This window comes from Engystomops pustulosus, chromosome 8, assembly GCF_040894005.1.
Source record: "Engystomops pustulosus chromosome 8, aEngPut4.maternal, whole genome shotgun sequence".
NCBI classification, from domain to species: Eukaryota; Metazoa; Chordata; class Amphibia; order Anura; family Leptodactylidae; genus Engystomops; species Engystomops pustulosus.
The window spans coordinates 51,900,844-51,918,910 of NC_092418.1; the positions used below are offsets into that span (position 1 = coordinate 51,900,844).

At 41.3% G+C, this 18,067-nt stretch overlaps 1 protein-coding gene across 17 annotated transcripts in view; it reads right to left on the reverse strand.

Annotated features, from left to right (window-relative positions):
- Nucleotides 1-18,067, reverse strand: part of PMS1 (PMS1 homolog 1, mismatch repair system component) — a 357,887-nt gene that overhangs the window by 132,315 nt on the left and 207,505 nt on the right. For 15 of the 17 annotated variants that reach the window (XR_011849384.1, XM_072120929.1, XM_072120930.1 and 12 more), the window contains one exon: nucleotides 7,968-8,105. The exons of the other annotated variants lie outside the window; for them this stretch is intronic. Coding sequence is in view for 14 of the 15 variants with exons in the window: in XM_072120929.1 (XP_071977030.1) it covers nucleotides 7,968-8,105 (138 nt within the window). In the remaining variant the exon portion in view is untranslated. The remainder of the gene's footprint in view (nucleotides 1-7,967; nucleotides 8,106-18,067) is intronic. 17 annotated transcript variants of the gene reach the window in all.

Here is an 18,067-nt window from a genome sequence, read left to right on the forward strand (position 1 = left end):
ATCCAGGCCTCCATTGCTTAATAAATTTGAATTTAATTTAGCTTACTCATTTTATATCCTCTAATATTCCAACACATATCATAGAAGACTTTAACATTCCTATTAACACACCCTTCTCCCCTTCAGCCTCTCAACTTTTATCACTAACTTTCTCTTTAGAACTTGCACAACTCCTTATCACCGGTGGGAAACATCCTATAGATCTGGTCTTTGCTCAACCCTCTTCAGTCTTTGACTTCACTAATACGGCCTTTCCACTTTCAGACCATAACCTTCTCTCTTTAACTGTCAATAGTTCTTCTCCTCCCCTACGGTGTTTTAATACTGACTTTCTCACATAAACTTTGCGGTCATCACTGTCCCCTATATCCTCTCTTTCCTGTCCTAAATTGGCTATTAACCATTTTAATTAAAACCATAAGAGTGCCCTGGATGAGGTGGCACCTCCAAGTCAGAATATTTCAACACAGTAGTTGGCAACCTTGGCACACAGTGCTCCAGGAGAAAACCATGCTCATCTGCAGACGTTCTGTTCTTCAAGTATATGCTTATAATCTCTACATCTCGCCCACAGGTATATTCCACTAACCTAATATTCTCTCTAATAATCCTAAAAGGCTCTTCCCTACTCTTCATTCCTCACTAACGTCACAAACCATGTTACAAACCATGCACCAGAAGATCTGGCCACCTACTTTAAAGATAAAATTGACTGCATTCGCCAGGAAATATTATCCCAATCAACTAACTCATTCACAGAGTATGAAGTGTCCAGGCTCCTCTTCTCTGCTCGCCTTACTACCTGCTCTAGTGACCCCATCCCCATACATCTCATACAGTCTCTTTCTCCAGTGATCAGTTCTCTCCTCACTAAAATCTTCAACCATTCTCACTCTGGTGTCTCTCTCTCTTCCTGTTGTCACCCCATTACAAAAAAAGTCTCTAATCTCCCTTTCATCTCCAAACTCCTGGAACGTCTGGTCTATTCTTAACCTACCCACTCTCTCAGCTAACTCCCTCCTTGATCCCTTACAATCTGGTTTCCACTTTATGCATTCCACTGAAACTGCTCTTTCTAAAGTCTCCAATGATCTCCTCTCTGCTAAATCCAAAGGGCACTATTCTCTCCTGGTTCTTCTGGATCTCTTGGCAGCATTTGAAACTGTGGACCACCAGCTCCTCCTCAGGAAGCTTTGCTCCACTGGCCTGAAGGAAATCTGCTGTTTTTTTCCCCCCATCTCTCTGATCACACCTTCAATGTCTCCTTCTCTAGATCTCTCTCTTCTCCTCTTCCTCTCACTGTTGGGGTTCCTCAGGGCTCAGTCTTAGGCCCTGTTCTCTTTTCCCTCCATACTGCCCTCATTGCACAAACCATCAACAGATTTGGTTTTCAGTATCATCTCTATGCTGATGATTCCCAGCTATATACTTCTTCAAATAATATCACTCCTACTTACTGCAGAATACTCCTGCTGTCATTAACATCATGTCCTCTCTCTTCTTCAAACGTAATCCTTCCAAAACGGAAGTTCTTGTCTTTCCGCCATCTGCAAACCAAACTAACCCTGATCTCTCCATTTCTGTCTGTGATCTCATTATAATACTGAGGCAGCAGGCCCACTGTCTTGGGGTTGTGCTAGACTATGATGACTTCTTTGCATATTCAATCTGTTGCTTGTTCTTGCCGGATATACCTTAAAAAAAATTTTCTGATCACTTTTCAAGACATTTGTTTTCCTTAAAGGGGTATTCCCATTTCAGCAAATAAACATTATTGTTTATATAATGAAGAGTTATAAAATTCTACAATATAACTTTTTCCTTATACAAACAATACCATTAATTTCCCGAAATGAGAATGCCCTTTAAGTATGGTTTGGTCTGCAGTTTTTTTGCGCCAAAAATGTTGCAAATTTTATACAATTTGAAATGATAAATGTCATTTGCAACATTTGGTACATCTGGAATAGAAGATAAATGTCTCTTACTGATGTAAAACAAATGTCCGGCAAACATGTCCCCAAAAAGTCACAAAAATTGCATTGCGCCAAAAAATGTGACAGAAAAATCAGGAAGAAAAATAAAGATAAATGACCCCCCAACTCTTTCAATTACAACTGTAGACAAAGTATCAAAAGCAAACATTTGGATCATAAACCTGGATCATAAATCCCAGACTGGAATAAGACAGCTGCTCACCAGGCTCACATTTTAACAGGCATCTAACCAACTGGTTAGACCTGTGTGTTACCTTGCTCTGCTAATCCTGCAGACATGCAATATTTAGACAGCCAGTATTTATCCACTCATATTTAGGGTTTAGATCCGCTGTCTACCCTAATATCAACAGAAGACGGCATTCTGATCCATGGCCGACATCTTCTGCAGTATGGTCTGACCCCTTACCAATTCATAGTGCAGCTTCATAGTGCCGGCCTGCGCCTGTATAGGCAGACCGGCAGTGTTCATGTCAGCTGTTAGTGACATTAGCGGTTAACTAGCAGATTACGGGGTGGCTACATCCAGGCCACACGTTGTACCCTAAGGTCTGTCTGCACAGTCTGCCTATTATCATAAGCGCTAATTGAGGCATTTTTCACCTATCACTGTATGTGCACTAGAACTGAACTGAACTAGGAACTATTAATTGGGGACATATCCCTACAGAACTATTAGATTAGACTAGATGTCCAATGAACACATGCTAACAGCATTCTGAAAAATGTTCCAAGTGTATACACAGCACAGTACCGTATTTTTCGGACTATAAGATGCACCCCAGATTTAGTCTTCCAAAAAAGAAAAAATATATATTTAACACATACAGCTCTGCTTCATCCATACATGTACACACACAGCTCTATTTCATCCATACATTTACACACATAGCGCTGCTACACCCATCCATTTACACACACAGATCAGCTATACACACAAACAGAAATAGGAAAACACTCATCACTGCTACTACTTTGCACTGCTATACACAGTGGGCACTACTACATACACAAATACACACACTCTGACCGGGCACTACTATAGACATAAAGACACACACATCTGTACTATACACACATAAGGAACACACAGGGAACTACTGTACACATGAATGCACATACAGCTTTGCTATACACATATAAGGAACACACTGGGAACTTCTGTACACATGAATACACACAGCCCTGCTATGCACACACAAGGAACACACTGGAAATTACTGTACACATGAATAAACACACAGAACCTCACCCCCGCCCTCCCCTCTTCTTCTTCTTACCCTGTCCCAATGCAGCATGTCCCCATTCTCAGCAGTAGCAGGACTTGTGGTGATGTAGGAAGCCTGTAGGCAGTAAGTAGCAATGTCAGAACACCCAGGAGAGGACAGAGGGAGAGAGCAATGCAGAGGCTCTCCTCTCTAGGAGATCAGGAGCAGAGATGTCAGCGTGTCACCTGATCTCCATTACAGTGGTCAGGAGGGTCTGGCAGTGCTGGATGTAAAAAAGTGCACCTTATAGTCTGAAAAATATGGTATATTTTAATTCAATATTAAAAGTTATGTTTTAAAACACACACCTAACTCTTCCGTTTCCCAATTTATTAGGACTTTGTATATAAGATGGCTGCTGATGGCCAGTTTGAGCAGCAGCATTTTTATTTATTAAATTATTTTTTACTCCATTCCCATATAAAAATGGCTGGACCATTATACAAGCTCTTATACCTCTTGTGTCACCCCTCATACTCATAGACTATAAGCTCTTGCGAGCAGGGCCCTCACTCCTATTGTTCCATTACTGTTATTACTCTTTAATGTCTTTTTTTCTTATATATGTTTCCCAGGATGTGTAATTATTATTATTTCCATTATTTCCAGAACAAAGTATTGAATGAGAATATTTAATTCATTCAAATCTAGGATGTGTTATTTGAGTATTCTCTTTATTTTTTGAGCAATGTATCTAGATAGCTAAATAGATATATATATATATATATATATATATATATATATATATATATATATGACAGATAGATACAGTAGAAGAAAGATGGAATATCTATTGATTGATATAGGTACATAGTAGATATGAAATAGAAAATTATAGTTGATAGATAACTAGACTGCTAGATGATAGATACACTACCGCTTAAAAGTTTGGGGTCACCCAGACAATTTTGAGTTTTCCCTGAAAACTCATACCTTTTATTATGAAAGACCATTGGCATTCTAGCTTTTAATTTGTTGAGGTAATCTGGAAAAATGTTCCCCCATGCTTCCAGAAGCCCCTCCCACAAATTGGATTGGCTTGATCGGCACTTTTTGCATACCATACGGTCAAGATGCTCCCACAACAGCTCAATGATGTTGAGATCTGGTAACTGGGCTGGCCACTGCATTAGAAATAGAATACCAGCTGCTGCTTCTTCCCTAAATAGCGCATGCATAATTTGGAGGTGTCCTAAGGTTCACTGTCCTGTTGTAGGACGAAATTGGCTTCATTCAAGCGCTGTCCACAGGGTATGCAGAATTGGAGTCCATTGCAAAATTGAGTGATGGCCTTCCTTATTCAAAATCCCTTTGACCTTGTACAAATCTCCCACTTTACCAGCACCAAGGTAACCCTAGACCATCATATTATCACAATCATGCTTGACAGATGGCGTCAGGCATCTTCCAGCATCTTTTCAGTTGTTCTGCATCTTACAAATGTTCTTCTATGTGATCCAAACACCTCAAACTTAGATTTGGCTGTCCACAACACTTTTTTTCCAATAATTCCAATGTCTGTGTTTTTCTGCCAATATTGATATTTTTTCTAGTATTATCAAGTCTCACATATGGCTTTTTCTTTGCCACTCTGCCCTAAGGGCCAGCATCATGGGACGACTCTTCACTGTAGAGGATCACACTGACATTTGTCGAGTGCTGTTTAATGAAGCCGGTAGTAGAGAACCTCCCAGACATCGGTTTCTTATACTAGACTCTAACGTACTTGTCTTGTTGCTTATTTCTCGGAAGGGAGTAGTATACACCATTGTAAATTTTCAGTTTGTTGGCTATTTGTCACAGGGGTGGCCTGTCTCAAGTGCTCTTTTTTTTCTGGCCATTGTGAGAGTTTCGTAGAACAAATGTGATGCTTCAGATTCTTAACCAGCTCAAAGCAAGGTCAGTTTTATAGCTTTTCTAATGAGCTAAACTGTTTTCAGCTGTGCTAACATACTTGATCAAGGGTGGGGCCCTAATTAAATAAGCTCCAATGTACCAATGGAGTGGTGGTTGTTTGAAGTGGGCCTATATACATGCATGTAGATATCACATTAAAAACCAGACGTTTGCATCTAGAATAGTCATTTACCACATTAACAATTTATAGAGCATGATTAATGATTGTTAGCCTTATTGAAAGAAAATGTGCTTTTCTTTAAAAAATAAGGACATTTCTAAGTAAACCAAAACTTTTGAGCAGTAGTGTATATAGACAGGTGGTATATGATACTGGGTATTCAAACAAGGGAAATTAAAGGAGCAATACATCCTCTACACACAAAAGTCCACATGCAGTGAGCCCCTTGAGGATGGAGGGCCCTAAGCAAATGCCCAGTTTGCGCCCCTGACGCCGACCCTGATTGGGATAATATTGTGGGTTCCCAGATTACAAGTATTTAGTGATTAGGTTCACCAGCCCTGCTGGGGTGGGCAGATCAATAAGAAGTGGTTGTACCTTAATGTGCCCCTTTATAACAGGAGGCTGTGGGGTCTGTTTATTCCCAGAGATATCTCTCAAGCCTGATTCAGAGCCACGTCATGGTGAACAGCATCTGGAGGTCCCTGGATGCGCTACTCTCCGAACACTGCCAAATGGAGAGCTTTGGGAAAGGAAGGCAGTGGGCTCTGTTGTGTATAGCCAGCACCATCTTCCAGATAAAAAAAAAAAATCATCCTAGGTATAGGGAGCTGACTTGAACAAACAGTCTGGGGAGGCTCCCTGAACCGGGTGCTGTCTGCTGCTTGTTTTAGGAGGAGCAGGTCAGCCGCACTTCTTATCCCAAGGACATCTGGCTAATTTTTACATCAACATTGTATACGTCCACAACATTTTTCTGCTAAACAGAATTTAACCCCTTACCGACATGTGATGTAATAGTACGTCACATGTCGGGTCCCGGTACATGGAGAGGGCCTGCGGGCCGAGCCCTCTCCATAGCCGGTAAGTCTTTGCTGCATATTGCATCGGTGTTTTACCGCTGATCGCCGCCGCCATCTTTCCGTGGATCGTCGCTCCCCGTGACGTCATCGGGGAGCGGCGATCCGTCGCCATGGTAGCTTCGGGTCTCACGAAGACCCGAAGCTACTTCGGGTTAACCCATTCATTACCATGTGCTGTCAGCACATGGTAATGTAGGAGTAGTAAAATCCCCATATACTGCCATACTGTAGTATGGCAATATATGATAGGATCGTACAGACACCCTAGGGTTAAAGTACCCTAGGGAGTCTGAAAATTGTAAAAATAAAAATTAAAAAAAAAGTTAAAATAAAAAAATTATAATAAAAAAACCTAAAAATTCAAATCACCCCCTTTCCCTAGAATTGATATAAATATAAATAAACAGTAAAAATCATAAACACATTAGGTATTGCCGCGTCCAAAAATGCCCGATCTATCAAAATATGATAACGGTTTTTCACTGCGTTTAACCCCGTAACTGAAAATCGCGCCCAAAGTCGAAAATGGCACTTTTTTGCCATTTAAAAAAAAATTTTAAATTCTATAAAAAGTGATCAAAAGGTCGTACAGTCCTAAAGATGATAACATTGTAAACATCATCAAAATCCGCAAAAAACACCACCACCCACAGCTCCATACACCAAAGTATGAAAAAGTAATTAGCCCCAGAAGATGGCAAAATCCCCCCAAAAAATTTTGTACAGGTTTTCATTTTTTTAAATGTATGAAAACATTATAAAACCTATACAAATTTGGTATCCCCGTAATCGTACCGAACCAAAGAATAAAGTACACATGTCATTTGGGGTGCGCAGTGAAATCCGTAAAATCCAAGCCCACAAGAATACGGCACAAATGCGTTTTTTTAACCAATTTCACTGCATTTGGAATTTTTTTTCCCGCTTCCCAGTACACGGCATGGAATATTAAATACCACCATTTTGAAGTGTAATTTGTTACGCAGAAAATAAGCCATCACACAGCTCTGTACATGGAAAAATAAAAAAGAAAAATGAAAACGCAAAATCGAAAAAGGGCTGCGGCGGGAAGGGGTTAAAATAATAACGAAATGCATAATACTTTAATATATACTTATACTTTGTATATTATAAAGGGAACCAGATAATCTAACCAACACCAACTAAAAATATATTTGAAAACTGCAGTACATCTTTCTCTATATTGTTCTCTCTCCATGACTATACATTTTCTCAGTTGCAAAGCAAAAGATTGGTGATCCAGCAATCATCTTCAAGTATATAAAACAGTCTTTAATATTTTTCCTTAGTCTTGGTCAACAAAGAACACCTCCCTTCAGGATCCAGGGCAACATTCACAGACTGGAAGGAAACAAGATATGCATGGAAACGCAGGGGTTCGGTAAGCATACCTTTTCTTTTGTAATATATATTTCCTCAGTCAGTTCAAAAAGCTAATTTACCATCTAAGCGAATAACCCTATATGAGTTCAATATCGGTCTTTCCTCAAAACTGAGTTCAGCATGCTAATGCCTTTCCTCCAGCTCATTCCCCTTCTTTCAGGAAACAGGGACTGTGACTCACTGAAGAGAATTTGGGTTTAAGTGGTGTGGGTTAGTTCATCTAACAGGTTTTTAATGGCTTATTGGAATACTTATTAGTAGGTTGCAACTAATTTCACAAAATGTCAGCAAAACAAAGTAATTCTATAATGTCTTTACAAATAGGCCAATTATCTGCTGTAGGAAAATAATTATGTACCTTATTTTGTAGCAACACTTGAGTTTTATCTGGTGTTAAGTTCACATCAACAGATGAAGCTGGGACGACAATATTCATGAAGAAAATTGGATAGCAGCGGGAGGAATCCTGGTTTTGAATATAATGTAGCCGGACCATCTATATAGTTTGTAAGAAATAACATGTAAATAAAAGTTTGGGTATTTTTAAACAACATTCAATAGTCAAAATGTGCGACAATCAAGGATTATTAAAGAAGAGCAAAAAATTCTTCTTGCTAGTGTCAGTATTTAATATTCCATACAAAGTTCCAGAAGGCTAGAAAAAAATGCAAATGCAGTACAATTGACAAAAAAGCAATTATGCCATTGCCTTTAAATCTGCCCTGTGTCACTGTAAGTGGTTCTAACTTTGGGACATTTTAACATATCCAGGGGATTTTGAGATTTTCTTGTCACACATTGGCCCACATTTACTAAGGTGCTTGCGCACTGTTTGCACTGTTGTTTAGTTGAAAAATTTGGATGATATATTTTGCATTTAGTTATAAGAAACAAAAACAAGTTTTGCAAAAATCTTTTAAAAATTCTCCATTTACGAAGTTATTAATTCTATCCTTTTCAGGCAGATAGTCATACCACCATCATAACTAACATTTCCCAAATGTCTGCTTATGTTGGAATGTTTTTTTATGTATCCTCTCATTCTTCTTCATTGTCATGAGGCTTAGAATTTTGTGTGCAATTTTTCACATTTTTATGAAAATCACTAAAACCTACATATAGAGGGACCTGCTCGTCATCTTCCTGTCGGTTATCCGGCAAACACAAGATTTATACCAAGCTCCAGGCTTCTCTGCAGTCACTTTCACCATGGAATTTGTATATAACATGGCAGCCGATGGCTGGTTCAAGCAGCAGAATATTTATTTATTAAATTATTTTATACTGTTCCCTTCTAAACAATGGCTGGATTATTATACCTTGTGTCACCCCATTCATCCTCATAGAATGTAAGCTCTTTCGAGCATTGACCTCTCTCCTATTGTTCCATATAACTCTTTGTACACTGTAATGTTGTATTATATTTGTATATGTCCCCTATGATTTGTAAAGCACTAGGGAATACGATGGCGTTGTACTACTGTATTGGTGTTAGCTTTAGCAGACTTTTAGCAGACTCCTGTTCTGAGCCCTCTCCATAGACAGCACCATACTGTACAGTTATGTTGTGATGTGGGAAAGGGTTTCATCTGCTCCATTGTGCACAGTTTCAGGCACCAATGTACAAGAAGTACATAACAAAACTAAAGAAGTTGAATTGTGGTGCCGGTTCTTCAGCAATCTGTCGCTCCCTGCCCCCTTTAACAAAGAGAGGGCATCACACTTTTGTTACACTTTGCATGGCCCAACTGTGCACCGGAATGCCGATTTCAGTGATGAAATTTGTGTCACGTGAAAAATCTGCTCCAATCCCAGGGTGTGCGTTTAGGGGGATCTTTATACCCCAAATAGCAGTTCTTTTTTGTTACTGAAGCGACTAGGAAGAAATCTGTTTCATATCCACACAGCTGCTGTAGTGATTTCTTCCCCTCTCCAATGTTGTATGTTTAGGGGTATCTGTATACCCCAAATAGCATTTCTTTTTTGTTACTGAAGTGACTAGGAGGAAATCTGTGTCATATCCACACAGCTGCTGTAGTGAGGATCAACCACCCAATAGCAGCAAACATGGACAGAGGGGGGCATCGAAACCCCTCTGGACCACGAGACAAAATCAATGGCTGTCAGGAACAGCCGCCATCTTGTTCTGATCACCGTGTCTACAGACATGGTGATAGGTATTACTGACATCATAAGGAAAATTGCTGCTATTACCGTGAGGAACAGCCACCATCTTGCCCCGATCACTGTGTCTGTACTGTGTTGGCAAGTCATTTCCCTCCGCACTGTTTTCTTACAGCACGTGTCGGGAAGAGGTTTATAAGCTTTACAATCATTATTTTTTTGGGCACTTTGGACAAATAAGGGTGTATTTTTTGCAAGACAAGATGCACTGTAAAGAAAAAAAATCATTTTAGAGGGTCTTTAGCTTATTGATGAGTTTTTATTAACTTTTTATGTGTGGAGAAAAATTAAATAATCAATTCTTGTTTCGTATTCTAAGCATTTTTTTTTGGGGGGGGGGGTTCACTCTAGCATAAAAATAATGTATTACTTTTATTTTATGGATAATTATCGTGATACCTCATTTATATAAAGTTATTCATATTTGTCCAATTTTATTGAAGAAAAACTAGAATAGAAAAAACTGCATTTGTTTTATTACTGCCATTTTTGCTACTTTAGTATTCTTTGGTTGACGGAGCTGGTTGTGGGCTTATTTGTTGCGTGCCAAGTTATTCTTTTCAGTGGTACCATTTTTGTGCTTGTAACTTTTTATGATCACTTTTCAGAACATATTTTGTAAAATGAATTGATAAAAAATGTACACTTTTGGCAAAAAGAAAAATTTCAACAAGAAAAATTTGACATTGATTCCACATAGTTACTTTTTCCATATCACTATATTTAATTTTTTTCACCCTCTCTAGTTTTTCCATTTGGGTGCGGTAGATATTACATAAAATTAACGGTTCTAGGTTGGGATTCCTTATGTCCCATTTGGAGAAATGTCTGCTTACTGGCAAGTCAAATTTAGCCATTCGAAAGAATAAACTTGACTTACCAGTAAGCAGATATTTCTCAGAAATGGGACATAAGGAATCCCAATTGCATTTTACCCTGATTGATCACATGGCACATTTCCTCAATGCTCTTCAGCCAATGGCTTAAATATGGATTACAATGTCATGGGCATCTCCTAAATGAGGCTGATATGTGGGAGACTGTTGTTATTTGTAGTTCCTTGTCTAAACCCTCCTTTCCTCATATGTTGTAGATTGTAGGGAGATTCCCCTTCTCCAGCTAATCTATATGTCTTTATTGTTACAGGAATGTATTGCCCGGAATTTAAATGGGAAGGCATGCTGGCACTTCAAATCATAGAAAGCCAGCACACATGCGCTGGAGCGAGGGGACAGCCACTGGAGCCAGGGAATTTAAGCGCTGCTGCAGCAGACAATTTGGCAGGATCCATCTATAGTCCCTTGTCAGAGATGTATCCGAGGAAAGTAAGACTCTTTTGATGTAATTGGCAATTCTCAAGATTGGCTTATAAGTGATTAGCCCGTAGGCACCTGAGAACTTGCCGTAGGGCCTGATGGTACTCAAGGTCCGTGGTGAACAGCAGGAAATCATCTAGATAGACCACAACACAGGTAAAAAGTAAGTCTCTAAAAATGTTGGTGGAAGACTGCTGGTGCATTACAGAGTCCTAAAGGAATAACAAGGTACTTGAAGTGTCCATCTTGAGTATTAAAGGCGGTCTTCCAATCACCTTCACAGATGAGGATGAGATTATATGCTGTAGCCCCAACTGTATGAAAACTTTGGCACCACATAGATGATCAAAAAGTACCATGATCAGAGGAAGTGGGTAGCTGTTCTTCACTGTAACTTTATTAAGACCGTGATATTCTATGCATGGATGTAGAATGTCATCCTTTTTGGCCACAAAGAAGAATCCGGCAGCGGCAGATGAGGAGGAATTTCGTATAAACCCCTGTAGATTCTCATTCACATAGGCTGACATAGCCACGGTTTCAGGTACAGATAGTGGATACACCCAGCCCCGTGGCGGAGGTGTGCCCAGCATCAAGACTATATGGCAGTCATAAGGCCGGTGTGGCCACAGAGTCTCTGCTTGCTTCTTTGGGAAAGAGGTCTGCAAAATCAATGTATGAAGTGGGGACACCCTCCAGTGGCTTGGTGGACACCGGAGAAACTGTGGTGGATATGGGATGTGGTGTCACTAAACAGTAAGACTGGCAATCTGGTCCCCAGCAAAGAACCTCACAGGTACGCCAGTACAGGAGCATGTCATTGCAATCAAGGGAGAACCAGTGGAACAAAAGACATGGATCACGGTAGAACACAGAACAACAGTCTCTCTTTGTGAAAAGCGCCAACTTGCAGGCACAGGGGCTCAGTGTTGTTTTGGACTGAATCCCAGAGGATCTGCCCACTGATAGAAGAAATGACCAGCGGCTTCTCTAGACAAACCACAGGAAAATGATGCTGGGAGATCAGGGCAGCATCCACGAAGTTTCTTGGAATCCAGGAAAGCTGAAGCTCCGGGCTGGCACAATAGAGACAGAGATTCTCTTGTCTTCGTCTGGACCATTCTTGAGAAGACAGACAAACTCTATCCACCTGCATTGGCTCCAGAGTCTACGTTATCATCGCAAAGTGCCAACCAGGCTATTGAGCCTAAAATTACAGACAATACCACTCTATAAGGGACATATAATACTGCCACATGATGACCATTACAAGATAAATACCACCATACTCATAGTATCATAGTATCATAGTATATAAGGCTGGAAGGAGACGCAAGTCCATCAAGTCCAACCTTTAAGAATTAAATAAATGTTTTATCCCCATAACCCGTGATATTTTTTCTCTCCAGAAAGTCATCCAGGCCTCTCTTGAACATGTACATAGAGTCCGCCATAACAATCTCCTGCGGCAGAGAGTTCCACAGTCTCACTGCTCTTACAGTAAAGAACCTTTGTCTATGTTGATGGCAAAATCGCCTCTCCTCTAGGCGTAGAGGATGCCCCCTTGTCCTGGTCACAGGCCGAGGTATAAAAAGATCTTTGGAGAGATGAGATGATTTGGAGGTAATGAGGTCTCCCCTCAGTCGTCTTTTTTCTAAACTTAATAATCCCAAATTTTGTAATCTGTATTCTAGTTCCCCCATTCCCCTAATAATCCTGGTTGCTCTCCTCTGCACCCGTTCCAGCTCTACTATATCCTTTTTATACACTGGTGCCCAAAACTGTACACAATATTCCATGTGTGGTCTGACCAGGGATTTGTATAAGGGCAAAACTATGTCTTTATCATGAGAATCTATTCCTCTCTTGATACATCCCATTATTTTATTTGCTTTAGCAGCAGCCGCCTGGCTCTGGTCACTAAAATTAAGTTTACCATCCACCAATACCCCCAAGTCCTTTTCAGCTTCAGTTTTACTAAGTAATTGACCGTTTAGAACATAATTATACTTTTTGTTTCCATGGCCCAAGTGCATAACTTTACATTTATCTACATTAAACCTCATCAACCATTTCTCTGCCCATCCCTCAAGCTTCCACAAATCCCTCTGTAATGCTAAACTATCGACCTCAGTATTTATTACTTTACACAGCTTAGTATCATCTGCAAATATTGAAACTTGACTGTGTAAACCCACTACAAGGTCATTATTAAAAATATTAAAAAGAAGTGGCCCCAATACTGACCCCTGTGGCACTCCACTGGTAACATCAACCCAATCTGAGAATGTGCCATTAATGACCACTCTCTGTTTTCTATCACTAAGCCAATTACTTACCCAAATACACAGATTTTCTCCTATTCCCAGCAGTCTCATTTTATATACCAACCTTTTATGTGGCACGGTGTCAAATGCCTTTGAAAAGTCCAAATATACCTCCTCGTAGAACCCAATCAGATTTGTCTGACAGGACCGATCTCTCATAAACCCATGCTGACGCTGGGTTATAAGGTTGTGCTCAGTGAGATACTCCAGGATAGCATCTCTAATAAACCCCTCAAATATTTTCCCCACCTCAGCAGTTAGACTCACGGGTCTGTAGTTTCCAGGATCGCTATTTGATCCTTTTTTGTATATTGGTACCACATTTGCTATGCGCCATTCCTGTGGAACATAACCAGTCCTCAGTGAATCTTCAAATATTAAAAATAACGGTCTGTCTATCACCGTACATAGTTCATGCAGAACCCGGGGGTGTATGCCATCTGGCCCAGGTGATTTATCTATCTTAGTGGTTGGGAGGCAGCGCCGTACCTCTTCCTGGGTTAAACTGTTGACATTATAAAAAGAATTAACATTATTCCTCATTGTGTCTTCCACCAGGGGATTTTCCTGATTGGCCCTTTCCTCATCTCCTTCCACCATGACCCCCATGTTATTTCTAAGGGGACCCACACTCTCTGTTTTTAGTTTCTTATCATTTATATACTTGAAAAATAATTTGGGATTATTTTTGCTCTCCCTGGCAATATTTCTCTCAGTCTCTATTTTTGCAGCCTTTATCTGCTTTTTACAGGATTTATTTTTCTCTCTATAATCCTGATAATAAACAGACCACTAAAGAAAGACCAACATCAGCAATTATATCACAAAGCAGAAGAAAATACAGCAAGGAACACTACCCCCATACAGCAAGGAACACTACCCCCATACAGCGAGGGACACTACCCCCATACAGTCAGGGACACTACCCCCATACAGTGAGGGACACTACCGCCATACAGTGAGGGACACTACCCCTATACAGTGAGGGACACTACCGCCACACAGCGAGGAACACTACCGCCACACAGCGAGGAACACTACCGCCACACAGCGAGGAACACTTCCGCCACACAGCGAGGAACACTACCTTCATACAATGAGGAACACTACCCCATACAGCGAGGAACACTACCCCCATACAGCGAGGAACACTACCCCCGTACAGTGAGGAAAACTACCTCAATACAGCGAGGAACAATACCCCCATACAGCGAGGGACACTACCCCCATACAGCGAGGGACACTACCGCCATACAGTGAGGGACACTACCGCCATACAGTGAGGGACACTACCGCCATACAGTGAGGGACACTACTGCCATACAGTGAGAGACACTACTGCCATACAGTGAGGGAAACGACCGCCACAAAGGAGGGTGGGTGTAGTGAGTTACAGTTAAATGGAATCAGGCAGGTGAATTTTCGATCAAATGACCCCATATGACAGCCACATATGTTGCTGTGCCATGCTGTCATGCTATATATATAGATACTGCCCTTGGTCCGGAGCTCTGGGCACCTGTGCCATTCTGTCAGTCAGGGCAGTGTAGTGCAACCCGGGTTCACTGACAGCATGGCAAAGCAACAAGAGATCTGGGCCAAGGGCAGTAGATATGTGGCCATGAAAAGATGTCATACAGGGCAGTTTGGGACACTAAACAATTGGCACCTTGTTTAGTGCCACAAAGCTGCCTGACTGCTGCATGTGTAATACACACAGAGCAGCTCCTGCCTTCCCCCTTCACTTATCTGTACTGTGAGTTCTGGCCGTTCTGCCTCATTGTCCAGCGTCTTCCCGGGCTGCAGGGGAGGAGGGGGAGGGAATGAGAGAGTGTAAGACAGCACAGAGCAGCCTACAGTGAGAGAGATCACCGGAGCTCTCTGCGATCGGCAGCTTTTCCTGCGTGTTCTGAGCTTCATTGATTAATATATAGACGGCAGGGAAGATGGTGCGCATGCCCTCAGAGAGGGTTCTGCGTGCCCTCCGTGGCACGCGTGCCATACATTCGCCACCACTGCTCTATACTTTCATATAAAACAAGGAGAAGACTGTTCAGAGATGCAGCCAAGAGGCCCATGATCAATCTGGATGAACTGCAGAGATCTACACCTCACAAATCTGGCATTTATGGGAGAGTGGTAAGAAGCCATTTATCAAAGAGATGTATGAAAACTATTGTTTAAAGTTTGCCACAAGCCACCTGCAAGACACAACAAATATGTGGAAGAAGGTGCTCTGCTCAGATGACACCAAACTCAAACCTTTTGGTCGCAATGCAAAACAAAAACACAGCTCATCATGCTGAATACACCATCCCCCCTGTCAAACATGGTGGTGGCAGCATCATGGTTTGGGCCTACTTTTCTACAGCAGGGATAGGGAAGATGGCTAAAATTGATGGGAAGATGGAAGGAGCTAAATTCAGGACCATTCTGGAAAAGAACCTGTTGAGTCGAGAGATCTATCTTCCAAAAAGAAGACAATGGGGCACATTTACTTAACCGTCCTGTCGCGTTCCATGAAAGTGCATTGTCCGACCATAATGCACTGTGCCGCAATTCACTACGATCATGCGCCCGATACCCTGCGTTTATCGCTTCCCCGCACAGGTCCGCCGGAGGTCACCTTCTTCTTTCCAATTCCAATGCATGTAAGTGATTGATCTTGCGACACAGTTTGAAAGTTAAACCCCGTGCTCAGTCCGAATCCGTAGGATCGTCTGACGACACGCCCCCCCCCCCCCATTTCTGTTGCATGAAAGCAAACTCACCACAATCCAATCGCGTGCAACACAATTCCCAGTTAAATACCTGTCGCAGCGGCGCAATTGCCGAAAACGTTGGAAAACCCAACAAATGTGCGTCCGTGGACCCTTAGTAAATAAGCCCCAATGATCCCAAACATAAAGCAAAATCTACAATGGAATGGTTCAAATAAATATATCCAGGTGTTAGAATGGTCAAGTCAAAGTCCAGACCTAAATCAAATTGAGAATCTGTGGTGAAAACCGCTGTTCAAAAACGCTCTTCATCAAACCTCACTGAGCTCCAATTGTTTTCCAAGGAAGAAGGGGCAAGAGTTTCAGTCTCTCAATTTGCAAAACTGATAGAGACATACCCCAAGCGACTTGCAGCTGTAATCGCAGCTAAAGGAAGCACTACAAAGTACTAATTTAAAGGGAGCAAATTATAGTGCATACGCCTTTTTTTCTGTTTATTATTTTTTTACAAAAGTTAAAAATATCCAATTTGTTCCACTTCACAATTGTGTCCCACTTGTTGTTTCTTCACCAAAAAATTCAAATTTTATATCTTTATGTTTGAAGCCTGAAATGTGTCTAAAGGTAGAAAAGTTCAAGGGGGCCAAATACTTTTGCAAGGCACAGTATATGCAGAAGGGGGATATCAGTCTGTGATCGTCTACATATCTCAACATCAACTTGTTCCTAAAAATAAGCAATAGTCCTACAATTCCTTTGCAAGAAATTAACATTTATTTCATGGCATTTGCGACATTGAACCTCCTTCGCTTTTCTCAATTTACTAAGCATTTTAGGAGAATAATATAATCTATATCCATATATCCAATTATAAAGAAAGTAGAATCACTTTCAACTGAAGCTTCTCTTTCCAGAAGGTGTGTATGATCCACTGGAGCAGCAAGAATCAGTCTTTCAGGAAGGATAAAATGCAGCGGAGCCGGTTCTTCCCGACAACATCTGAGACACGAGAGAGAGCATTGGCCTTGACATTCTTCTCAGCAGGGCGGAAGTGAATCAGGAAATTGAAGCATGAAATGAAAAGGGACCAGCGAGCCTGTCGTGGGTTGAGGCGCTGATCAGTTTGTATGTACAGAAGATTCTCGTGGTCCGTATATACACAGACCGGATGACGAGCTCCCTCCAAAAGATAGCGCCATTCTTCCAAGGCAAGTTTAATAGCCAGAAGTTCATGATCTCCAATGGAGTAATTCCTCTCAGCAGCGGAGAAGGTTTTAGAGAAAAACCCACAAGTGAGTGTTCAACCTTTGGGCCCTTTCTGCTTCAGAAAGCTTCAGCCCCTACAGAGGAAGTATCCACCTCAAGTTGGAATGGTTTTTCAGTGTCAGGCCGTGTAAGGACAGGATTAGGAGCAAAGGCAAATTTAAGCTTGGAAAATGCTTCTTCGGCAGACGGAGGCCAGAGTTTAGTACCAGTGAGTACCAGTATCTTTTTTGTTGACGCCACAATGGGAGACACAAGTGAGGAAAGATGCGATATAAACTGCTGGTAGTAATTGGCGAAACCCAGGAATCTCTGTATGGCACGAAGTCCTACTGGGCGAGGTCACTGAAGTACCATAGATAACTTGGTTGGATCCACCTATAGGGCCCTCAACGGAGATGATGTATACGAAAAACGGAAGACTGTTCTGATGGAACTGGAACTTTTCCAGTTTCCCATAGAGACGATTGGCCCTAAGAACTTGTCGTATGTGGACTTGATGAGACTCCAGGTCAGAAGAAAACACCAAGATATTGTCCAGGTAGACTACGACACAGGTGTAAAGCAAGTCTCTGAAAATGTCATTGACAAATTCCTGAAACACTGCAGGTGCACTGCACAGTCCAAAGGGCATGACCAGGTATTCAA